Source organism: Carassius carassius, chromosome 23 (genome assembly GCF_963082965.1).
Source record: "Carassius carassius chromosome 23, fCarCar2.1, whole genome shotgun sequence".
NCBI classification, from domain to species: domain Eukaryota; kingdom Metazoa; phylum Chordata; class Actinopteri; order Cypriniformes; family Cyprinidae; genus Carassius; species Carassius carassius.
In genome coordinates this window covers 28,124,837-28,142,919 of record NC_081777.1, presented here as the reverse complement: position 1 = coordinate 28,142,919, position 18,083 = coordinate 28,124,837, and the positions used below count along the sequence as shown (strand labels likewise).

General features: G+C 36.3%; 1 protein-coding gene across 1 annotated transcript; it reads left to right on the top strand.

The window, feature by feature from the left end:
* Positions 1-8,389: 8,389 nt before the first annotated feature.
* arsa (arylsulfatase A) lies at positions 8,390-15,648 on the top strand. Its single transcript, XM_059506828.1, has 8 exons — positions 8,390-8,746; positions 11,176-11,416; positions 11,574-11,792; positions 12,733-12,902; positions 12,977-13,101; positions 13,194-13,321; positions 14,447-14,549; positions 14,639-15,648. The coding sequence occupies exons 1-8, from the start codon at positions 8,523-8,525 to the stop codon at positions 14,932-14,934; spliced, it is 1,506 nt and encodes a 501-aa protein (XP_059362811.1). The 5' UTR covers positions 8,390-8,522; the 3' UTR covers positions 14,935-15,648.
* The last annotated feature ends 2,435 nt before the right edge of the window (positions 15,649-18,083 follow it).

Sequence of the window (18,083 nt, the reverse complement as noted above, 5' to 3'; positions counted from 1 at the left end):
ATCCACTGTCCAACACAATATTCAAAGGTCATCCACCCCAAAAAAATACTGATAGGCTATACTGTATGAACTAAATTAATGGTTCATTTTTGTGATGCCAGAAGTTAAGCACTGTATTTTCTTCAATAAAATCAACAGTTATTAAAGTGCCACTATTATGGGTAATGAAAGGTTCATATTTTGGTTTTCGGAGTCCCCAACAATAAGTTGATATGCATGCAAGGTCTAAAAACACTTTCATTGTTTCATTGTTTTCATTGTCTTATAATATGAATTTATTTATACCTTACTTGCTCAACTAATCCTAAATGAATCACTCAACGATACATTTTTTCAAACCCCCCCTTTGCATGATGCTAATCTGCGGTGATTGGTCGATTTTGTTTCCATATCATGATAAAAGCAACTTTTGTGAGCAGTACTGCTTTGTGTACAGCTGTTACCAAGGAAAGAGCTATTTAACCGCTCCAAAAGCTGCACCTAGTGGCAAAGAATGAATTAGCATTTTCATAAAAAATTAATTTATACTGACCAACAAGTGGGCAGCAATATGCTAATGTTTCATGTTGATGTCAACATGAAAGGGCTTGGGATTCGTTTTAAAAATGACTCATTTCAATGATTCAGAGTCAACTCTTTCTTTTGAGAGACAATAACTCTGCAGGATGTTTTCATTCATTTAGAGCTGTGTTACACACCGCATGAAAGGTAATTTTCAGAAATCTATAAAGGGGCACTTTAAGAGAAATAATTTTATGTCGGTTTTTATTTTGTTTTATTCAATTCATATATCAATACTAATTTATTATGTTTAATACTTCTAAATCATCCTGCAGCCCTCTTGTAAATTTTCTGAGGAGGACCCTAGTGGTCCACGAACCTATGGATCAGAACCATTGATCTAGTGTTCTGAAAAGAGTGATGGTTCATGCATAATAAATCTAAGTCTGCATGAAATTATTTGAACAGGGGCCATTATGTTAATTAATTCTACAAGTCTGCACATTTTTGGCATTTCCTAATTCAAGCGTATTGAATTTGTAATAATATATTTCTTACTCGTGCACTGAAATCTTCTTCAGGTAAGGGCGTCTAACCACCCATCTCTCACTTCTGTGCGTGTGAACTGTGAAGGCAGTGCAATTCAAATGCAGAGCGTATTAGATTTCCCATTCTCCCTGAAAATCAGCACTGATGTTCACCTCCTCCAGCTAGTGGAGCAATCTATTTTATCCTCCATTCATTTAATTGACTGATTGTCACGTTGTAGCACAAGCAAAGCAAGCACAGGGTGATGTAAAGGACAGTGGCTGGACACTGCACCCCTGCTCTCACTGCCTCTAATGAGATATTAATGATCGAAGCCATCAATCGTTGCAGCTCCAGTGTGCTGAGAGACTACAGTGAGCTCCAGAGCTTATGAAACAGGGACCCACAGTGGTAGAGGACAGAACTGCAAACAAATTTCCATTTCAAGTGAGACTTTACTTTTGCAGAGCAGTCCAAATACAGTTTTACGGGCCCTGTGTACATCTACACAGCAAGAGCTGCGCTTCTTGGGCAATGAAATGCTTTATAAACATCCACAGAAGACTGCAGTTAGCCTAACACCACGCTGAAGGTGATGTATGATTATGACAGATTAAATCACCTTCCATTAGTTGGTCAATAATATTTAATTGAATAAATTTAAACAATTTCAAATATAAATAATTGGCACCAAAGCAATACCAATACAATACAATAAAAAAAAAAAATAGCAACCATAACAGAAATTTTCATTACAATTATCATTACAAACCGTCAGCCATCATTAAAACCATTAAAAATTGTTTCATGTAGTGTTTTTAGGACATATTCCATTATAAAACCAATTCAATCCCCATTATAACCAGTAAAACCATTACAAATTCTGATGTTTTTTAGTGTTTTTGGCTGAGACCAAAATAGGACTTAAATACATTTATTATTTAATATGGTCAACTCCATGTTCTTAGAAACATTCTCAAATAATAATGATATTATAATGTAATTTTGACTCCTGCTTTCACTAAAGCAAAAAGGCGCCTTCCACATAGCTACTAAGAAAATCTGAAATCATTATTTAAAAAATGAGTTTAAATGTTCACTACAATTGTTTATATGATATTGATAATATAATCATAATGAGAAATTCTGTAGCATAGTAAAGAATGCAAATGCATTTTACTATTGGGTTTTAAACTTTTGGACCCAACTGTATTTTTTCAAACATTTTCTAAAACAATGCAATTTCTTAGTGAAATAATAGACACAAACACACCATTTTAAATCATTCCACTTGATAAAACGCTTGATGTTTTAAAGGTTTATATATGCATGAAAATTGCCCAATTTGATTAGCTATTATTAGTTTTTGTTACTGTTTTCCTAATTAAATAGGATTAAATTGAGTCACAGACCACACAAATATGGAAATTGGCTCATATTAATATTTACTCACTGTCATGTTGCTGCAGACGTCGTTCTTTGTCGATGGAAAACACTCTGAGACGTTTTGAAGAATGCTGTCGATGTTGTTGATTTAAAAAGTTAATGTCATATATTCCGTAAAAAAATGTTAGATTTAAAACACACACAAATTATAACCCATGCAAAACATCTATTCAAAGTAAACTTCGTGATGCACATGCACGCCTTTTCTGAATAATAAACCACATATCCCATCAGCCCCCGGCCCTGACCGAAAGCATGGGATCTGATCGGATCTGATCCTTTAAAATTATACAGATACATCACCCATGCAAGTAAATAAGTTATACAGTAGGTGGCGGTAATACTCCAAAGGAGTGAATGGCCATATAACAAGAAGTAGAAGAAGAAGAAGAAGAAGGCTTGGGAAACGGAAGTTAGACTAACTTGTGTTTGCAACCGTCGTGAGTGTTTGAAATAAATTATACTGAATTGCTTTAAGTATAAAAGTTGCTGAAATAAGAAGAATACGATGGGGAAATCGAGGAAAAAGAAAAAAGAGGCTGGATCAGAAACAAGAGCTAGAATTGATGAATCAGAGATTGAAGATGAAAGTGATGAGATGGGTTGGACACAAGTGGACAGAGGGAGAATAAAAAGTGTTGAAAAAGCAAATAATAAGAGGAAGAAAGATAATGAAGATGATTCAGTAGGTACAGATGAGGATAGTGAAAGGGGGGTAATAAGTGAAAGGAGAGAGGAAGTAAAAATGATTGTAAGATTTAAAGAGGGACAAGGAGTAAAAGGGGTAAACCCAATTGAGTTAACAAAGGAGTTGAGGAAACAATCAGGAGAGATTAGGGGTGCAAGAGTACTTCAGGATGGAGCATTATTGGTGATTTGTGATAATGAGGAGCAGAGGGATAAGGTGATGAAAATGAAGGTTGTGTGTAAACAAGTGATTTCAAGTTGTAATCAAACAGGTGGAAAATCATGGGTATGTGGAGTAATTACAGGGGTAGCATTGGATGTCACTATGGTAGAGTTGATGATAAATATTAAAGGAGGAAATGTAATTGAAGCAAAACGATTGCAAAGGAATAGGGAAGGGAATAAGGAAGAAAGTCTTTCTGTAATGTTGCGTTTTGAAAGTGGAGGAATGCTACCAAGTAAAGTGATGATTGGATATGTTAGCTTTCGGGTGAGAGAATATGTGCGTGCTCCGCTGAGATGCTATAACTGCCAGAGATATGGTCATATTGCGAGTGTATGCAGAGCCAAAAAGAGATGTGCACACTGTGGGGAAGAACATGAGTACGGAAAATGTGGAAGAGGTGTGGAGGCAAAATGTTGTAATTGTGGAGGAGCCCATAATGTGGCATATGGAGGATGTAAAGTGAGAAAGAGAGCAGTAGAAATTCAGAAGGAAAGAGATGGAAATAAGCTGTCATATGCGGAAGCAGTTAAAAAAGTAGACTCAAGGAAAAAGAGAGAGTGAGGAGAAGGAGATGTGGAAAGATCAAATCAGAAATTAAGAAAAGGAAAGGGAAAAATCGGATGACACAATGACAGTAAGTAAAAAGAGTTTTGTGTTATTCATGGCAGAGGTCATAAATTGTTCAGCGCAGACTGAAAGAAGAACAGAAAAGATACAGATAATAGTGAGAGCAGCAGAGCGGTTCCTGGATATCAAAGGGCTAACATGGGAAATGGTTAGAGATGGTCTAACTTTAGAAGTACAGCCTAGTCAAGAATCATGGGATGGACAATAATTTTGATGTTAGTAATTTTACAATGGAATGCTAGGAGTTTGGTGGCTAATGGACTGGAATTTAAGGGTTATCTAAATAAGATGGAGGAAAAGCCAGATGTGATATGTGTACAAGAGTCTTGGCTGAAACCTAAATTAGATTTTGTAATTAAAGGGTATGTTTCTGTGAGAAGAGATCGGGAAGAGGGAAATGGTGGTGGGTGTGTTACTTTCATTAAATCTGAAATACAGTATAGAATGGTGGGGAAAGGAAGAGAAATGGAATATGTGGTGGTGGAGGTATGGAAGGATGATAAGAGTGTTGTAATAATAAATTTTTATAATCCATGTAGACAAATGACATTGGAAGATATGCTGGAGATAGAAGGGCAAAGTAGAGAGAGGGTGATATGGTGTGGGGACTTCAATGCCCATAGTAGTATGTGGGGAGGAAGTGTAACTGACAGAAATGGGAAGGTGGTTGAAGAATTGATGGATGAGATGAATTTGATCTGTATGAATGATTGGGGAGGTACACGAGTAGACATGAGAACAGGTCAAGAAGCGGTGTTGGATTTATCTCTTGTAAAAAGTAGGTTAGGGGGAATAATTAACTGGAGGGTATTAAGGAAATGTACTATAGGTAGTGACCACTTTCCTATTTTGATTGAAATGTGTACCAATATGAATAATTGTGTAGAAAGAAGTGAGAGAAGAGAAGGGAGATGGAAGTATGAAAAAGCTAACTGGACTGAATATGTGAAAAGGGTGGAGGAGGGTTTAGACATAAATGAAATAAGAAGGGTAGATGATATAGAAGCTATAAATGAGAAAATTATAGGAGTTATGAAAAACGCAGCAGTAAGTAATATTCCTAAGGGTAAAGGAAGAAGAAAGACAAAAATGGTACCATGGTGGAATAAGGAGTGTGATGAAGCTATTAGAAGGAAAAGGAGAGCATACAAGAAGGCAAGAAGAATGCATAATTATACAGATTTAATCGAATATAAGAGAGAACAAGCAAAGGTTAAAGAGGTGGTAAGAAGGGCAAAAAGACAACATTGGAGAAATTTCTGTGATAGAATAGGGAGAAGTACACCAATAGGAGAAGTATGGAGTATGATCAGAAGGATGAATGGAATAAGGAAAGATATGGAATATCCTGTTTTAAATGAAGGGGAAGTTACAGCAATAGAAAACTGTGAGAAAGCAGAAATGTTTTGTAATACATTTATAAAAGTAAACAGTACGGAAAATCTGACTGAAGAGTTTAAGAGGGAGAGGGAGGAAGTATTACGAGAGCATCCTCATCTATTGGGAAAAAGACAGAAAAGAGATGATATGATGGATGTCCCGTTTGAAATGTCGGAACTAAAGCGAGCGCTGAGGAGAATGAGAGAAACTACTCCAGGGCAAGATAAAATCAGCTATTATATGATCAAGCAGTTAAGTGAGGAATCGTTGAGAGTAATGTTAGAATTCTATAATAAAGTGTGGGAAATGGGGGTGCTACCGCAAAGTTGGAAAGAAGCATTGATATTGCCAATAAAGAAACCAGGGAAGGATCCAAGTAATCCGGCTAGCTATAGGCCAATAGCCCTTACTTCTCATGTAGGTAAAGTGATGGAGAGAATGATAATGGATAGGTTAGTATATTTTTTGGAAAAAGAAGGAAAATTAACACCTTTTCCAAGTGGATTCAGGTTAGGAAGAGGAACTATGGATCCGGTTATGTGTTTGGAAGCGGAAATAAAGAAAGCTCTGTCAAATAAAGAATCAGTAATTGCTGTGTTTCTTGATATTGAAAAAGCCTATGATATGTTATGGAGGGAGGGTCTGATGATTAAGTTGGAAGAGATGGGGGTAGGGGGAAGAATGTTTAATTGGGTTAATGACTTTCTTAAGCAAAGAGTAATAAGGGTGAGAGTAGGAGATACTATATCATCTCCAGGAATAATAGAAAATGGTACTCCTCAGGGAAGTGTGATAAGTCCAGTACTTTTTATAATAATGATAAATGATATATTTAGTAAGGTGGATAGGAGTGTTGGTAGATCACTGTTTGCAAAAGAGGGGGCTTTGTGGTTCAGAGGGAGAAACAATAAGTTCATTATGGGGAAAATGCAGAAGGCTGTGGATGAGGTAGTTAAATGGTCATATAAGTGGGGATTTAAGCTATCGGTGGAGAAGTCACAAGTTATAATATTTTCCAACAAGAAAGTAGGTAATGAATGGAAGTTAAGGATATATAACAGGAATATGGCACGAGTAACATCAGTTAGATTCTTGGGAATGTGGCTAGATACTAGACTTACATGGAAAGAACATATTGATAAGATAGTGAATAGGTGTAAAAGAGTGTTAAATATAATGAAATGTATGGCAGGACAAGAGTGGGGAGCAGATAGAGGGGCACTTCAAACAGTATATATAGCAATGATAAGATCTGTACTAGATTATGGAAGTATAGCATATGGGTTGGCAGCAAAGTCACAGTTAGAGAAATTGGATAGAATTCAAGCACAGGCATTGAGAATTTGCTGTGGAGCATATCCAACAACACCTATAGCAGCAATGCAAATAGAGATAAATGAAATGCCGCTTAATATTAGAAGACAACAGTTAATGGCTGTGTATTGGACAAATCTTAATAGTCAGAATGAGGTACATCCAACAAGGAAAATATTAGGAAAATGTTGGGAACAAGGAATGAAGAAACATAAGAGTTTTGGGTGGGTGGTAGAAGAAGATATTAAGGAGATGGGGATAGACAATTATAGATGTGTACCAAGAGTAATATATATATGCATACTCCTATATGGATTATTCCTCAGCCGGTAGTAGATTTAACATTACTGAAGATAAGACAGAATGAAGGAAATAATGAGATGGAAGTAATGAGAGCAAATGAGTATTCAAGAATAACGTATGGAGATAATATACAGATATACACAGATGCTTCTAAAAAAGGAAGTAGAATAGGAGTGGCAGTCAATGTGCCAAAGTTAATGGTGAAGAAAAAAGCTAGAATTAGTGATCATTTGTCGGTGTATACAGGTGAGTTGATGGCTATTCTGCTAGGAGTACAAATAATTAAGGAAAGGAAAATTCAAAATGCAGTCATATGTTCAGATTCTTATTCAGCAATAATTAGTATTGATAATCAAAAGTCAGAATCAAGACCAGATTTAATCATGGAAATTCTTCAAAATCTCTTTGAATTGAACCAAATTAAAATAGAGGTACAGTTTATGTGGGTCCCAGCGCATGTGGGAATTAAAGACAATGAGGAAGCAGATAAATTAGCTAAACAAGCAGTAGATGAAGAGATGGTAGACATTGAGTTACAACATAGTTTAAAAGAAATTAAATCAGTAATAAAAGAGAAAATGAGTAAAAAGTGGCAACAATATTGGGATAATGAGAGTAAAGGGAGACATTTATATGCAATACAAAAGAAAGTGGGAAAAGGTAGAAAAAGAGGGAGAAATAGAAGGGAGGAAAGTATAATTACAAGACTAAGGGTGGGACATAACGGTTTGAATAAAACATTACACTTAATATCTAAGCATCCAACAGGTTTGTGTGAGAAATGTGGACAGAGTGAAACTGTAGAACATGTGATTATTAATTGTAATGGGTATGATGAAGAAAGAGAAGTGTTAAGAGAAGAATTATGGAAGAATGAAGGGAAAGAGTTAACATTAAAGAATATATTAGACTCAGATATAGGAAATAGTATGGTTAATGTGTTGTTTCAGTTTTTGAATAATACTGGTTTAATGAAGAGAATATAGGATTAATATGTATTTAGGCTTGTAGAGAAAGGTAGAAGATGTGGATGAGTATAGTGTGAGACAGGGTAAGTAGATTTGGAGGTAAATAAGGTTACGGAAGGTTACGGGAGTTAAAGGGAAGTGGGGTGGAAGCTGGAGGAGCTGAACACGCAGCGCCAGTGGGGTTTTTTTTTTTTTGGGGGGGGGGGGGGGGGGTGATTAGAAATGTTTCTGATCCAAGATCCAAGCTGCCGGGTGATGGCAGTAATGCACTGTTAAGTGCGGTTGCCAATAAAACAAAAGAAGAAGAAGAAGAAGAAGAAGAAGAAGAAGAAGAAGAAGAAGCCACCTGACCGAGTGTCGGTGATCACATGATCCACACGGGATAAACATGAAAGATTCCAGCAAAATGGAAATGACTGGAATAAAGCTACGGGGAAAGAAGTAAACCTGAGGCGTTTGCTCATCACAAACCGAACAGGGACTGTCATGCTACTTGAATAACGTTTTGTATAAGTTGTAAATATTTTGTAAGCTGCGTAATCATGGCTTTAATGTGCGTAATCGCGTTGTTTGCACTGATCACGGCTCAATGTGCTCGCGCTTCGCCGCCAAACTTCGTGCTGCTGTTCGCCGATGATTTGGGTTACGGTGATCTGGGCTGTTTTGGACACCCGAGCTCTCTCACCCCGAATCTAGACAGACTAGCAGCGCACGGGCTCCGGTTTACCGACTTCTACGTCACGAGCCCCGTGTGCAGCCCTTCCAGGTAAAAAAAAATATAATTTTCCAAATACACCCATTTGTACACTTCTTTTAAGAATCTTTAAATCACCTTCCAGGTTCCAAGTTTTTGATGTAATTCAATTAGAAAATGCTAATATTATTTATAATTTTTCATTATTTCTGTTTTAAATGTAGTCATTTCAGGCTGGTTTTTGTTTTGTTGTTGTTGTGTCTGGCTATCAAAAAATTTCCCTTTATTTATTGTCTCATTGATTAGTAATTTAATTTATTTACTAACTTATTAGATTTTTAGATGTTTTATATATAAAATAAACTGTACTACTAGTAGGCTTACCATTTCTGCAGGAATTATACCATTATTTTTCTTATTGTTTTAAAAACATAATATAGCAGGCTTATCATTAATATTATTATGATTATTATACATTTTATTTTTTATTTGGCTATCATAAAAACGCTGTCTCTTAAATTAATTGTCAAACTGGTGAGCTACAGTCGTGGCCAAAAGTTTTGAGAATTACATAAATATTGGAAATTGGAAAAATTGCTGCTTAAGTTTTTATAATAGCAATTTGCATATACTCCAGAATGTTATGAAGAGTGATCAGATGAATTGCATAGTCCTTCTTTGCCATGAAAATTAACTTATTCCCAAAAAAACCTTTCCACTGCATTTCATTGCTGTCATTAAAGGACCTGCTGAGATCATTTCAGTAATTGTCTTGTTAACTCAGGTGAGAATGTTGACGAGCACAAGGCTGGAGATCATTATGTCAGGCTGATTGGGTTAGAATGGCAGACTTGACATGTTAAAAGGAGGGTGATGCTTGAAATAATTGTTCTTCCATTGTTAACCATGGTGACCTGCAAAGAAACGCGTGCAGCCATCATTGCGTTGCATAGAAATGGCTTCACAGGCAAGGATACTGTGGCTACTAAGATTGCACCTAAATCAACAATTTATAGGATCATCAAGAACTTCAAGGAAAGAGGTTCAATTCTTGTAAAGAAGGCTTCAGGGCGTCCAAGAAAGTCCAGCAAGCGCCAGGATCGTCTCCTAAAGAGGATTCAGCTGCGGGATCGGAGTGCCACCAGTGCAGAGCTTGCTCAGGAATGGCAGCAGGCAGGTGTGAGCGCATCTGCACGCACAGTGAGGCAAAGACTTCTGGAAGATGGCCTGGTGTCAAGAAGGGCAGCAAAGAAGCCACTTCTCTCCAAAAAAAACATCAGGGACAGATTGATCTTCTGCAGAAAGTATGGTGAATGGACTGCTGAGGACTGGGGCAAAGTCATATTCTCCGATGAAGCCCCTTTCCGATTGTTTGGGGCATCTGGAAAAAGGTTTGTCCAGAGAAGAAAAGGTGAGCGCTACCATCAGTCCTGTGTCATGCCAACAGTAAAGCATCCTGACACCATTCATGTGTGGGGTTGCTTCTCATCCAAGGGAGTGGGCTCACTCACAATTCTGCCCAAAAACACAGCCATGAATAAAGAATGGTACCAAAACACCCTCCAACAGCAACTTCTTCCAACAATCCAACAACAGTTTGGTGAAGAACAATGCATTTTCCAGCACGATGGAGCACGCTGCCATAAGGTAAAAGTGATAACTAAGTGGCTCGGGGGCCATAATGTTGAAATTTTGGGTCCATGGCCTGGAAACTCCCCAGATCTTAATCCCATTGAGAACTTGTGGTCAATCCTCAAGAGGCGGGTGGACAAACAAAAACCCACTAATTCTGAAAAACTCCAAGAAGTGATTATGAAAGAATGGGTTGCTATCAGTCAGGATTTGGCCCAGAAGTTGATTGAGAGCATGCCCAGTCGAATTGCAGAGGTCCTGAAAAAGAAGGGCCAACACTGCAAATACTGACTCTTTGCATAAATGTCATGTAATTGTCGATAAAAGCCTTTGAAACGTATGAAGTGCTTGTAATTATATTTCAGTACATCACAGAAACAACTGAAACAAAGATCTAAAAGCAGTTTAGCAGCAAACTTAACTAATATTTATGTAATTCTCAAAACTTTTGGCCACGACTGTATATTATCACCTGTTTTTATACAGTATGATTATCACCAACATAATACATATTTGATAATATAGTATCTGGCACAGAAGATGGCGCCAGAATGCAAGGTAATATTCACCGACTTGGTTCATAAAATCATAAACATATTACTAATAGGTCTTCTATTTCTGCATTATTTAAAATGTGTACTATGCACACACAGTATGTGTTTTTTCTGTATGCAAAACGGAAAATATCTTAATAAAATGTGCATACACTGCAGACTAATGATAAATGCAATGTGCTCAAGATAACCTTCCATTTATCTTACAATGAATAAACCAATATCATAATCAGCCCGGTTAGAATCCACCCTCTGATAATGATTTATTCTGCTAATATGCAGAATTTCCTTTTATATACTGTTTGTTTGGTCCAGGGCAGCCTTGCTGACAGGCCGCTATCAGACTCGATCCGGCATCTATCCGGGTGTGCTGTATCCGGGTTCAAAAGGGGGTCTCCCGCTCAACGAGACCACTATTGCAAAGATGCTGAAGTCTAAGGGTTACACAACAGCTATAGTGGGTAAATGGCACCTGGGCTTCGGGCTGAATGGCACTTACCTGCCCACCCGACATGGCTTTGACAATTATCTCGGTATCCCATACTCACACGACCAGGTCATTATATCTTCTTGAATTATTCTGAGTTTTATCTGTAAAGCACTAAGGAAATTGCATAACATTATTATAATTAATGTATATTTTTAATTCTGGTGTGTGAGAGTCTTCATTTTGTGGCTGTCTTTCATCATTGCAAAATATCTCTCTATCCAAGGGTCCCTGTCAGAATCTCACGTGTTTCCCTCCGGATGTGAAGTGCTATGGCTTCTGTGATCAGGATGTTGTAACTGTACCTCTCGTGTTTAATGAGAACATCAAGCAGCAGCCTGCAGACTTCCTGCAGCTCGAGAAGGCCTACAGCGAATTTGCCACTCAGTTCATCAATGATGCGGTCCGAAATAACCAACCATTCTTCCTGTACTATCCTTCACATGTGAGTCTTAATCAAATAAACGAGACAAGACTTCTCAAAGCACTTTTATGTTATTGTTCTTTTTGATTGCTATCTACTTTGGATAAAAGCATCTGATAAATGTCAAAATGAAAACGTAAATCACTTTTGTAATGTTTTATGCAATTGCTTGCATATCTCTAAGAGAGTTAAAAAAGGAGTACTAGATAATTTTATATTACGTCATTTCTACAGTATAAAGTTTCTTATAATGCTTGTTATTGAGAAAATAAGTATGCATTTACAATAAATTTAAATCCAACTTTGGATAAAAATGCTTTAAAAATAATGAGTTGAGAGCGTCAAAGATGTGCTATGAAATTAAATGATCGTTTTTAAGTTATTTTATGAAGGCAGTCAAGGCATCCCATAAAGCATTGCAGATGTTGCAATTTAATAAAAAAAAAAAATATAGATATTTTTGTGCAAAATATTAAAATAAAAGTTGTTTGGGAGTTTAGGGAGGATTACTTGATTATGTCATTCGCAATGCTTCATGGGAGTGTCAATTCCCTTTTCCTTTGCAACAGTGACTTTTTTTTTTTGATTGGACAAGCCAAAGAGGATTGTGGGCAGTGTAGTTCTTCACTGAGAATAAACATGACTTGAACTAAACAATAATTATAAATTAAATAATAATGAACTAAACAATTAAGATCAATAGATAATTATTTTAATTGATTTAAATTTATTTAAAAAAAAAAAATTAAAATTAGAAGTGATAATTGCACTGACTTTCTTAAGGCTTCTATAGTGTTTAGCACCATTTAACGATCTCAAAGCTCATAATAGGTTTTTCTTGAAAGATTTACACAATATATTCAAAATAAGTGGGATTTTTGCTTTCAGAATATATAATGATCTTTTAGAAACACGCTCAGAGTATGTACTTAATGACTTTCTGCCTGCTCTCTGTCTCCAGCACACACACTACCCTCAGTATGCAGGCACTGACTATGCAGGGAAGTCTCCTCGTGGGCCGTTCGGTGACGCTCTGATGGAGTTTGATGGCACTGTGGGGAAGATTCTGCAAACTCTGGAGGATACGGGGGTGATCAACAACACTTTCATCTTCTTCACTGGTGACAACGGGTAGGTGTTTCTCCATAGTCCATGCTTTGTGCGTTTCTGTTTCTCTTAAGATCTATTTATGTGTGCGTTCACAGGCCAGAGCTGATGCGGAAGTCTCGTGGGGGAAACGCTGGACTGATGAAATGTGGCAAAGGCACGACTTATGAAGGAGGAATGAGAGAGCCGGCCATCGCATATTGGCCTGGATCCATCCAACCAGGTAAACGGCCCGGTGTCCGGAATCCAGCTATAAGAAATATACAGTGTTTAATGAAACAGAAGACGTTTACTTTGTTTTCCCATCATTCAAAGGTGTGACCCGTGCTCTGGCCAGCTCTTTGGACATTCTGCCCACCTTTGCCAAACTGGCTGGAGCGGCGTTACCTGACGTTCAACTGGACGGGGTCGACATGACAAACATCCTGTTGAATCACGGAGCGGTAAGAGACCAAATCATCAAAAGTGAAATATATTTAGATGCATGCATATATACATACATTAGTGTTTGGGCTTGTTAAGATTTGTATAACATGTTTTAACAAAAATACAGGAAAACCGTTATATTGTGAAATATTTTTGTTTTCCATTTTAAAATATTTTTAATATTTATTCCTTTGATGCAAAGCTAAATTTTAAGCATCATTACTACAGTCTTGAGATGGAGTCACATTATTCTTCGAAATCATTCGAATTCTTATATAAGCAGTGACACATTTTTCAGGATTCTTTGATGAATAGAAAGTTCAGATTTCTTTTAAATAAAAATGAACACTGTAGAAGCCTTTAGTGTCTCTTTCATTCAGTTTAATGCATCACTGCACAATAGAAGTATGCATTTATTAAAAAAAAAAAGTGTACAAATCTTACTGACCCCAAACTTTTGAACAGTGGTGTATATTTATATATATATATATATATATATTGAATTTTTTTTCTAAGCATACAGGAAGCATTCTTGCATTCAGTCTGCTTTATTTTTGAATATTTAACATACATATACATCCATTAGACGTACATCTTTAAGCACAGCACCACAGACTCTACACCACCTCTTTTTTTTTTTTTTACAGTGTATTTTACTATATTAGGTTTTGGAGACACTATGTATAACCAGCCTGATCTCACAGCAATTCATAATTTTTTTTACGAGGTGACTAATTCATATGAATTTGTAAGACCGCATTCATACAAATTCATATGATTTGTGCCAAATCATACATGTTTTACAAGTTGCACACTTCATATGAATTTGTAAGAATGACCTACACCTAACCCCGCCCCTAAACCTACATGTCACTATGGTCTAGAACATTTGGGCGGCACTACACACATATTTCCACATAGTGACATAGACATGTGGGGGCGTGTTTAAATGAGCCATTTAAGGGGGCGTGGCAGAGTCTTAAACCTTTTATAAAGAATACCTCTATGGATTTGAGACTTTAGTCTTTGCAACCTTACAGATCTTTTTTTATGCACCAAGAGCTTGTAACCCTCCAAAGAGAAAGAAAAAATTTAAATTGCATCATATGGCCCCTTTAAAAACCTTGTTATTGATGTTTCAGAGTAAAAGACAGACCATCTTTTACTACCCGACTTTTCCAAGTGAGAAGTATAGCGTGTTCGCTGTGAGATGGAAAAATTTCAAAGCACATTACTATACACAGGGTAAGTTCACCATTGCTTAGACTATATAAACCTCACCTTCCTACCTCTCTTTCCTGTTTATTTCTGTTGTTTTTTTCCCCATAACTCAGGTGCAATTCACAGTCAAAGCACCCCAGACAGCAACTGCTCGTCACTGTTCCTCAAGCGCCATGATCCTCCGTTACTATATAATTTAGAGACAGACCCATCAGAAAACTATAACCTTAACAGTTCCAAATGGGACTCTGTGCTCAAGCAAATCCAGGCCGTCAAGGAGCAGTTTGAGGCTTCTATGGTGTTTGGCGAGAGTGAGATTGCCAAAGGGACAGACTCTGCACTCGAGCCCTGCTGCATTCCTAATTGCACCCCTAAACCCACATGCTGCCGCTGCACTTCTGCACTTTAATGGAAGCAGCAGCTGGCCGACACACTGCCAGATCATGAAATTATAATTCACAAGACCACCAAAAGACTGATTGTTCACAATCTTCCATTGATTTTCTTCTCAAAGCAGAATGCAATGAAAAAGCATAACTTTTCTGGAATCTTGTTTAGGTTCTTTACTGAAGGAAAACAACTGAAAATATTTTTTTTAAATTTAGTTGATCCTGTTGCTTTTTTTGTCCACAAATAATTTGTCCAGTTAATGCATAGAATGATAGTATGAATGCTAAAAGTGGTGTTATTGATTTTCTCACTTATCTCTCAGTTTGCAGACCAAAATGCGTCTCTGACTAGTTCACTGATATAACAGTTACTGTTTGAAAAGGGAATAGAGGAGCTATACTGTAAAGTAGGATTGCACAATTAATAAAATTTCTAATCGCGATTACAATTACGGATGCCACAATTATGTAATCATTCCATGTCCTCTTATGTTATTCTGCACACTTAAGATTTATTTTTTTCTACATGTTATCTGAAAGGTTTTTCGATTGTTTTAATATAGCATTATAATACCATTCATATTAAATTTTTTATAGAAACCAATCCGATGAATATTTGACATTTGAGGCGTAATACTAAAGAGAAGCACTAAAGGTTTTTCAGCTAGAGTTTTTTTGGCTTGTTTATTTTCTTATAAAAATACGGCATGCAATTACATAAAACAATGGTATAAACCTCATTCAATGTAAATTGTGATAATCGTAATTAATAATCGCAATCTTTGATTTCTCATAATTGTGCAGCCCTACTGTGAAGTATTACAATTATTAAAGGCGTTTACACAAATAAGTAAAAAATAATAAAGTACAAATGGATTAATGTTTATGTGATACTTTTTTCATTCACTGTCAGTCTGCTTTTAACATTGAATCATAATTAAGCAATGATTTTTTAAAAATAAAAGAAAGTTAAAGAACACAGGTCTTGAGATATTTTATTCCTCCTCATTATACATGTACTGAACAAGGCTAAACTAGCTGAATGACAACCTATTTATTAGGGAATATGGAAAAATGCTTATAGTAATATAGAAATTAAATGTATATTACATTATATAAAGCTCTTTACATTTTATTTGAGTTGTGGTACTCTCATTAATGTGCATCAAAGATTGACACCAAAGAGAAGAATTTTAAGTTGTTTTTGTTTTGTTTTTTTGCATACAAAAGTTCTCTCGTAGCTTCATAAAATTATGGTTGAACCACTGATGTCACATGGACTATTTGAACGATGTCTTTACTACTTTTCTGGGCCTTGAACATGGTAGTTGCATTGTTGTCTATGCAGGGTCAGAAAGCTCTCGGATTTCATCAAAAATAAATTCATTTGTGTTCCAAACATGATCAAAGGTCTTACATGTTTGGAATAACATGAGGGTGAATAATTGATGCCAGAAATTTTCATTTGTGAGTGAACTATCCCTTTAAAGACAGCCTAACATGTAGATGACAAACATCATCAAGCTATCCACCAGCATCAGTCCCACAAGCGGTGAAGTCTCACCTCTGCCAAATAAACTCAGAAACAGTTATTATAGTTAACTAAAACTAAAATGTGAACCAAACAATTTTTTTTTAGTTTGAAATAAAATGAAAGTTAAAACATTATTTTAGAACGTTTTGTGTACCAAAATAAACTAAACTGCAATAAGGAAAACTATAGATAAAAAAACAACTCCAATAAAAAGAGAAAATATAAAAATAAAACTGAATTTGAAAATAATTAATAAAAACTATGATAGAATCTAAAATAACACTTCTTAGAAACACTTTGGAGACATCAAGCATATATTATTTTATTCAGAAGACCAAATCCAAGACAAGGCAGTGAGATTTTTTTTGTTTTGTTTTTTTCTTTACAAGTTGTCATTTTTAAACATACAAGATACATAGTTTTGTCATACTGAAGCTGTTTCTGTTATACAGTGAAGGACTGAATTATGTACGTTTAAGTCCAGAACTTTGTATTTCAGCTACCCAAGCTTAATTGATCAAGAAGTATTAGATGCTCTGCCTGAATGTGTTAGGGGTTTCACAGCCAATTTGTCACTACAAATTGCTAAATTGAAGGCTAAAATATTCAAGATATTCATTTACCTTATGAACACAGAAAAAAATGTCATGTAACAGTCATAACTAAGGATTTAGAGCTCTGATTGATATAAATGATAGCTCATAAATGAGACACAATTGCTGATTGATTCATTAAATGCAATGACGAATGAGTTCTTGGGCATTCGATGCGTGTCTGTTTGTGAATGAAGGTCAGATTGTTAGAACGTCAGCGATTGCATGTTATTCCACACATGGTGACTGACCACACATCCAACAGCAGATGGATACCAATGAGAAGCAGATAAAGGAAGGATACAAATACTAATTCAAAGCTATTTATATCTTTTCACCCCATCACAGTTGGCTTTTGGTTGTGAGATTGTTATCAACATTATTATTTCTTTAAAATTTACATCTTTATCTCAATAACATACTCAACAAAAAGGACACAGCATGGCGATCCTGACTCTAGAATATTTACAGCAATCGAACCGAAAACAAGACACATTTAAAACATAAATCTCCTTTCCGTGAGAGTGTCACCGTCATAAATGAGCGGGTAACCATGGAAACAGATTGCAGGCTGCTGGAGGATACAGTCGTGTGCAGGGAATGTTGGGCTGCGTTCAAAATAGCATACTACCATACTATGTATACCGCAGTGCAGTGTGTATGAAAAAGTCAGATGTTTTGTCAAAATGTGCAATATAAAAGAGCAGAAAGAACAGAATAGTAAATCCCTCAAGTACATGACATTTATTTTGACAGACTGATAAACTGTAAATTTAAATATGCCATCTCTTCATAAATCTGAACCATCCATGTCCACATCTTAGCCAGTTTTATAAAAACACGACATGCATTTTCCTGTAGTATTACCTGAATGTCTTTGCATCATGATCGTGAGCTGTTGCATGGCCCTGAATTGCATTCATCAGACTGAATGCGTGATGATTATTGTATGAAGCCAGCAGGGAGATCTGCTTTGTTCAGTCTCGGCAGCGCCGGTCAAGGTCAAGGTCAGGACAAGGGCTAGTCAGAGAGCTGAACAACT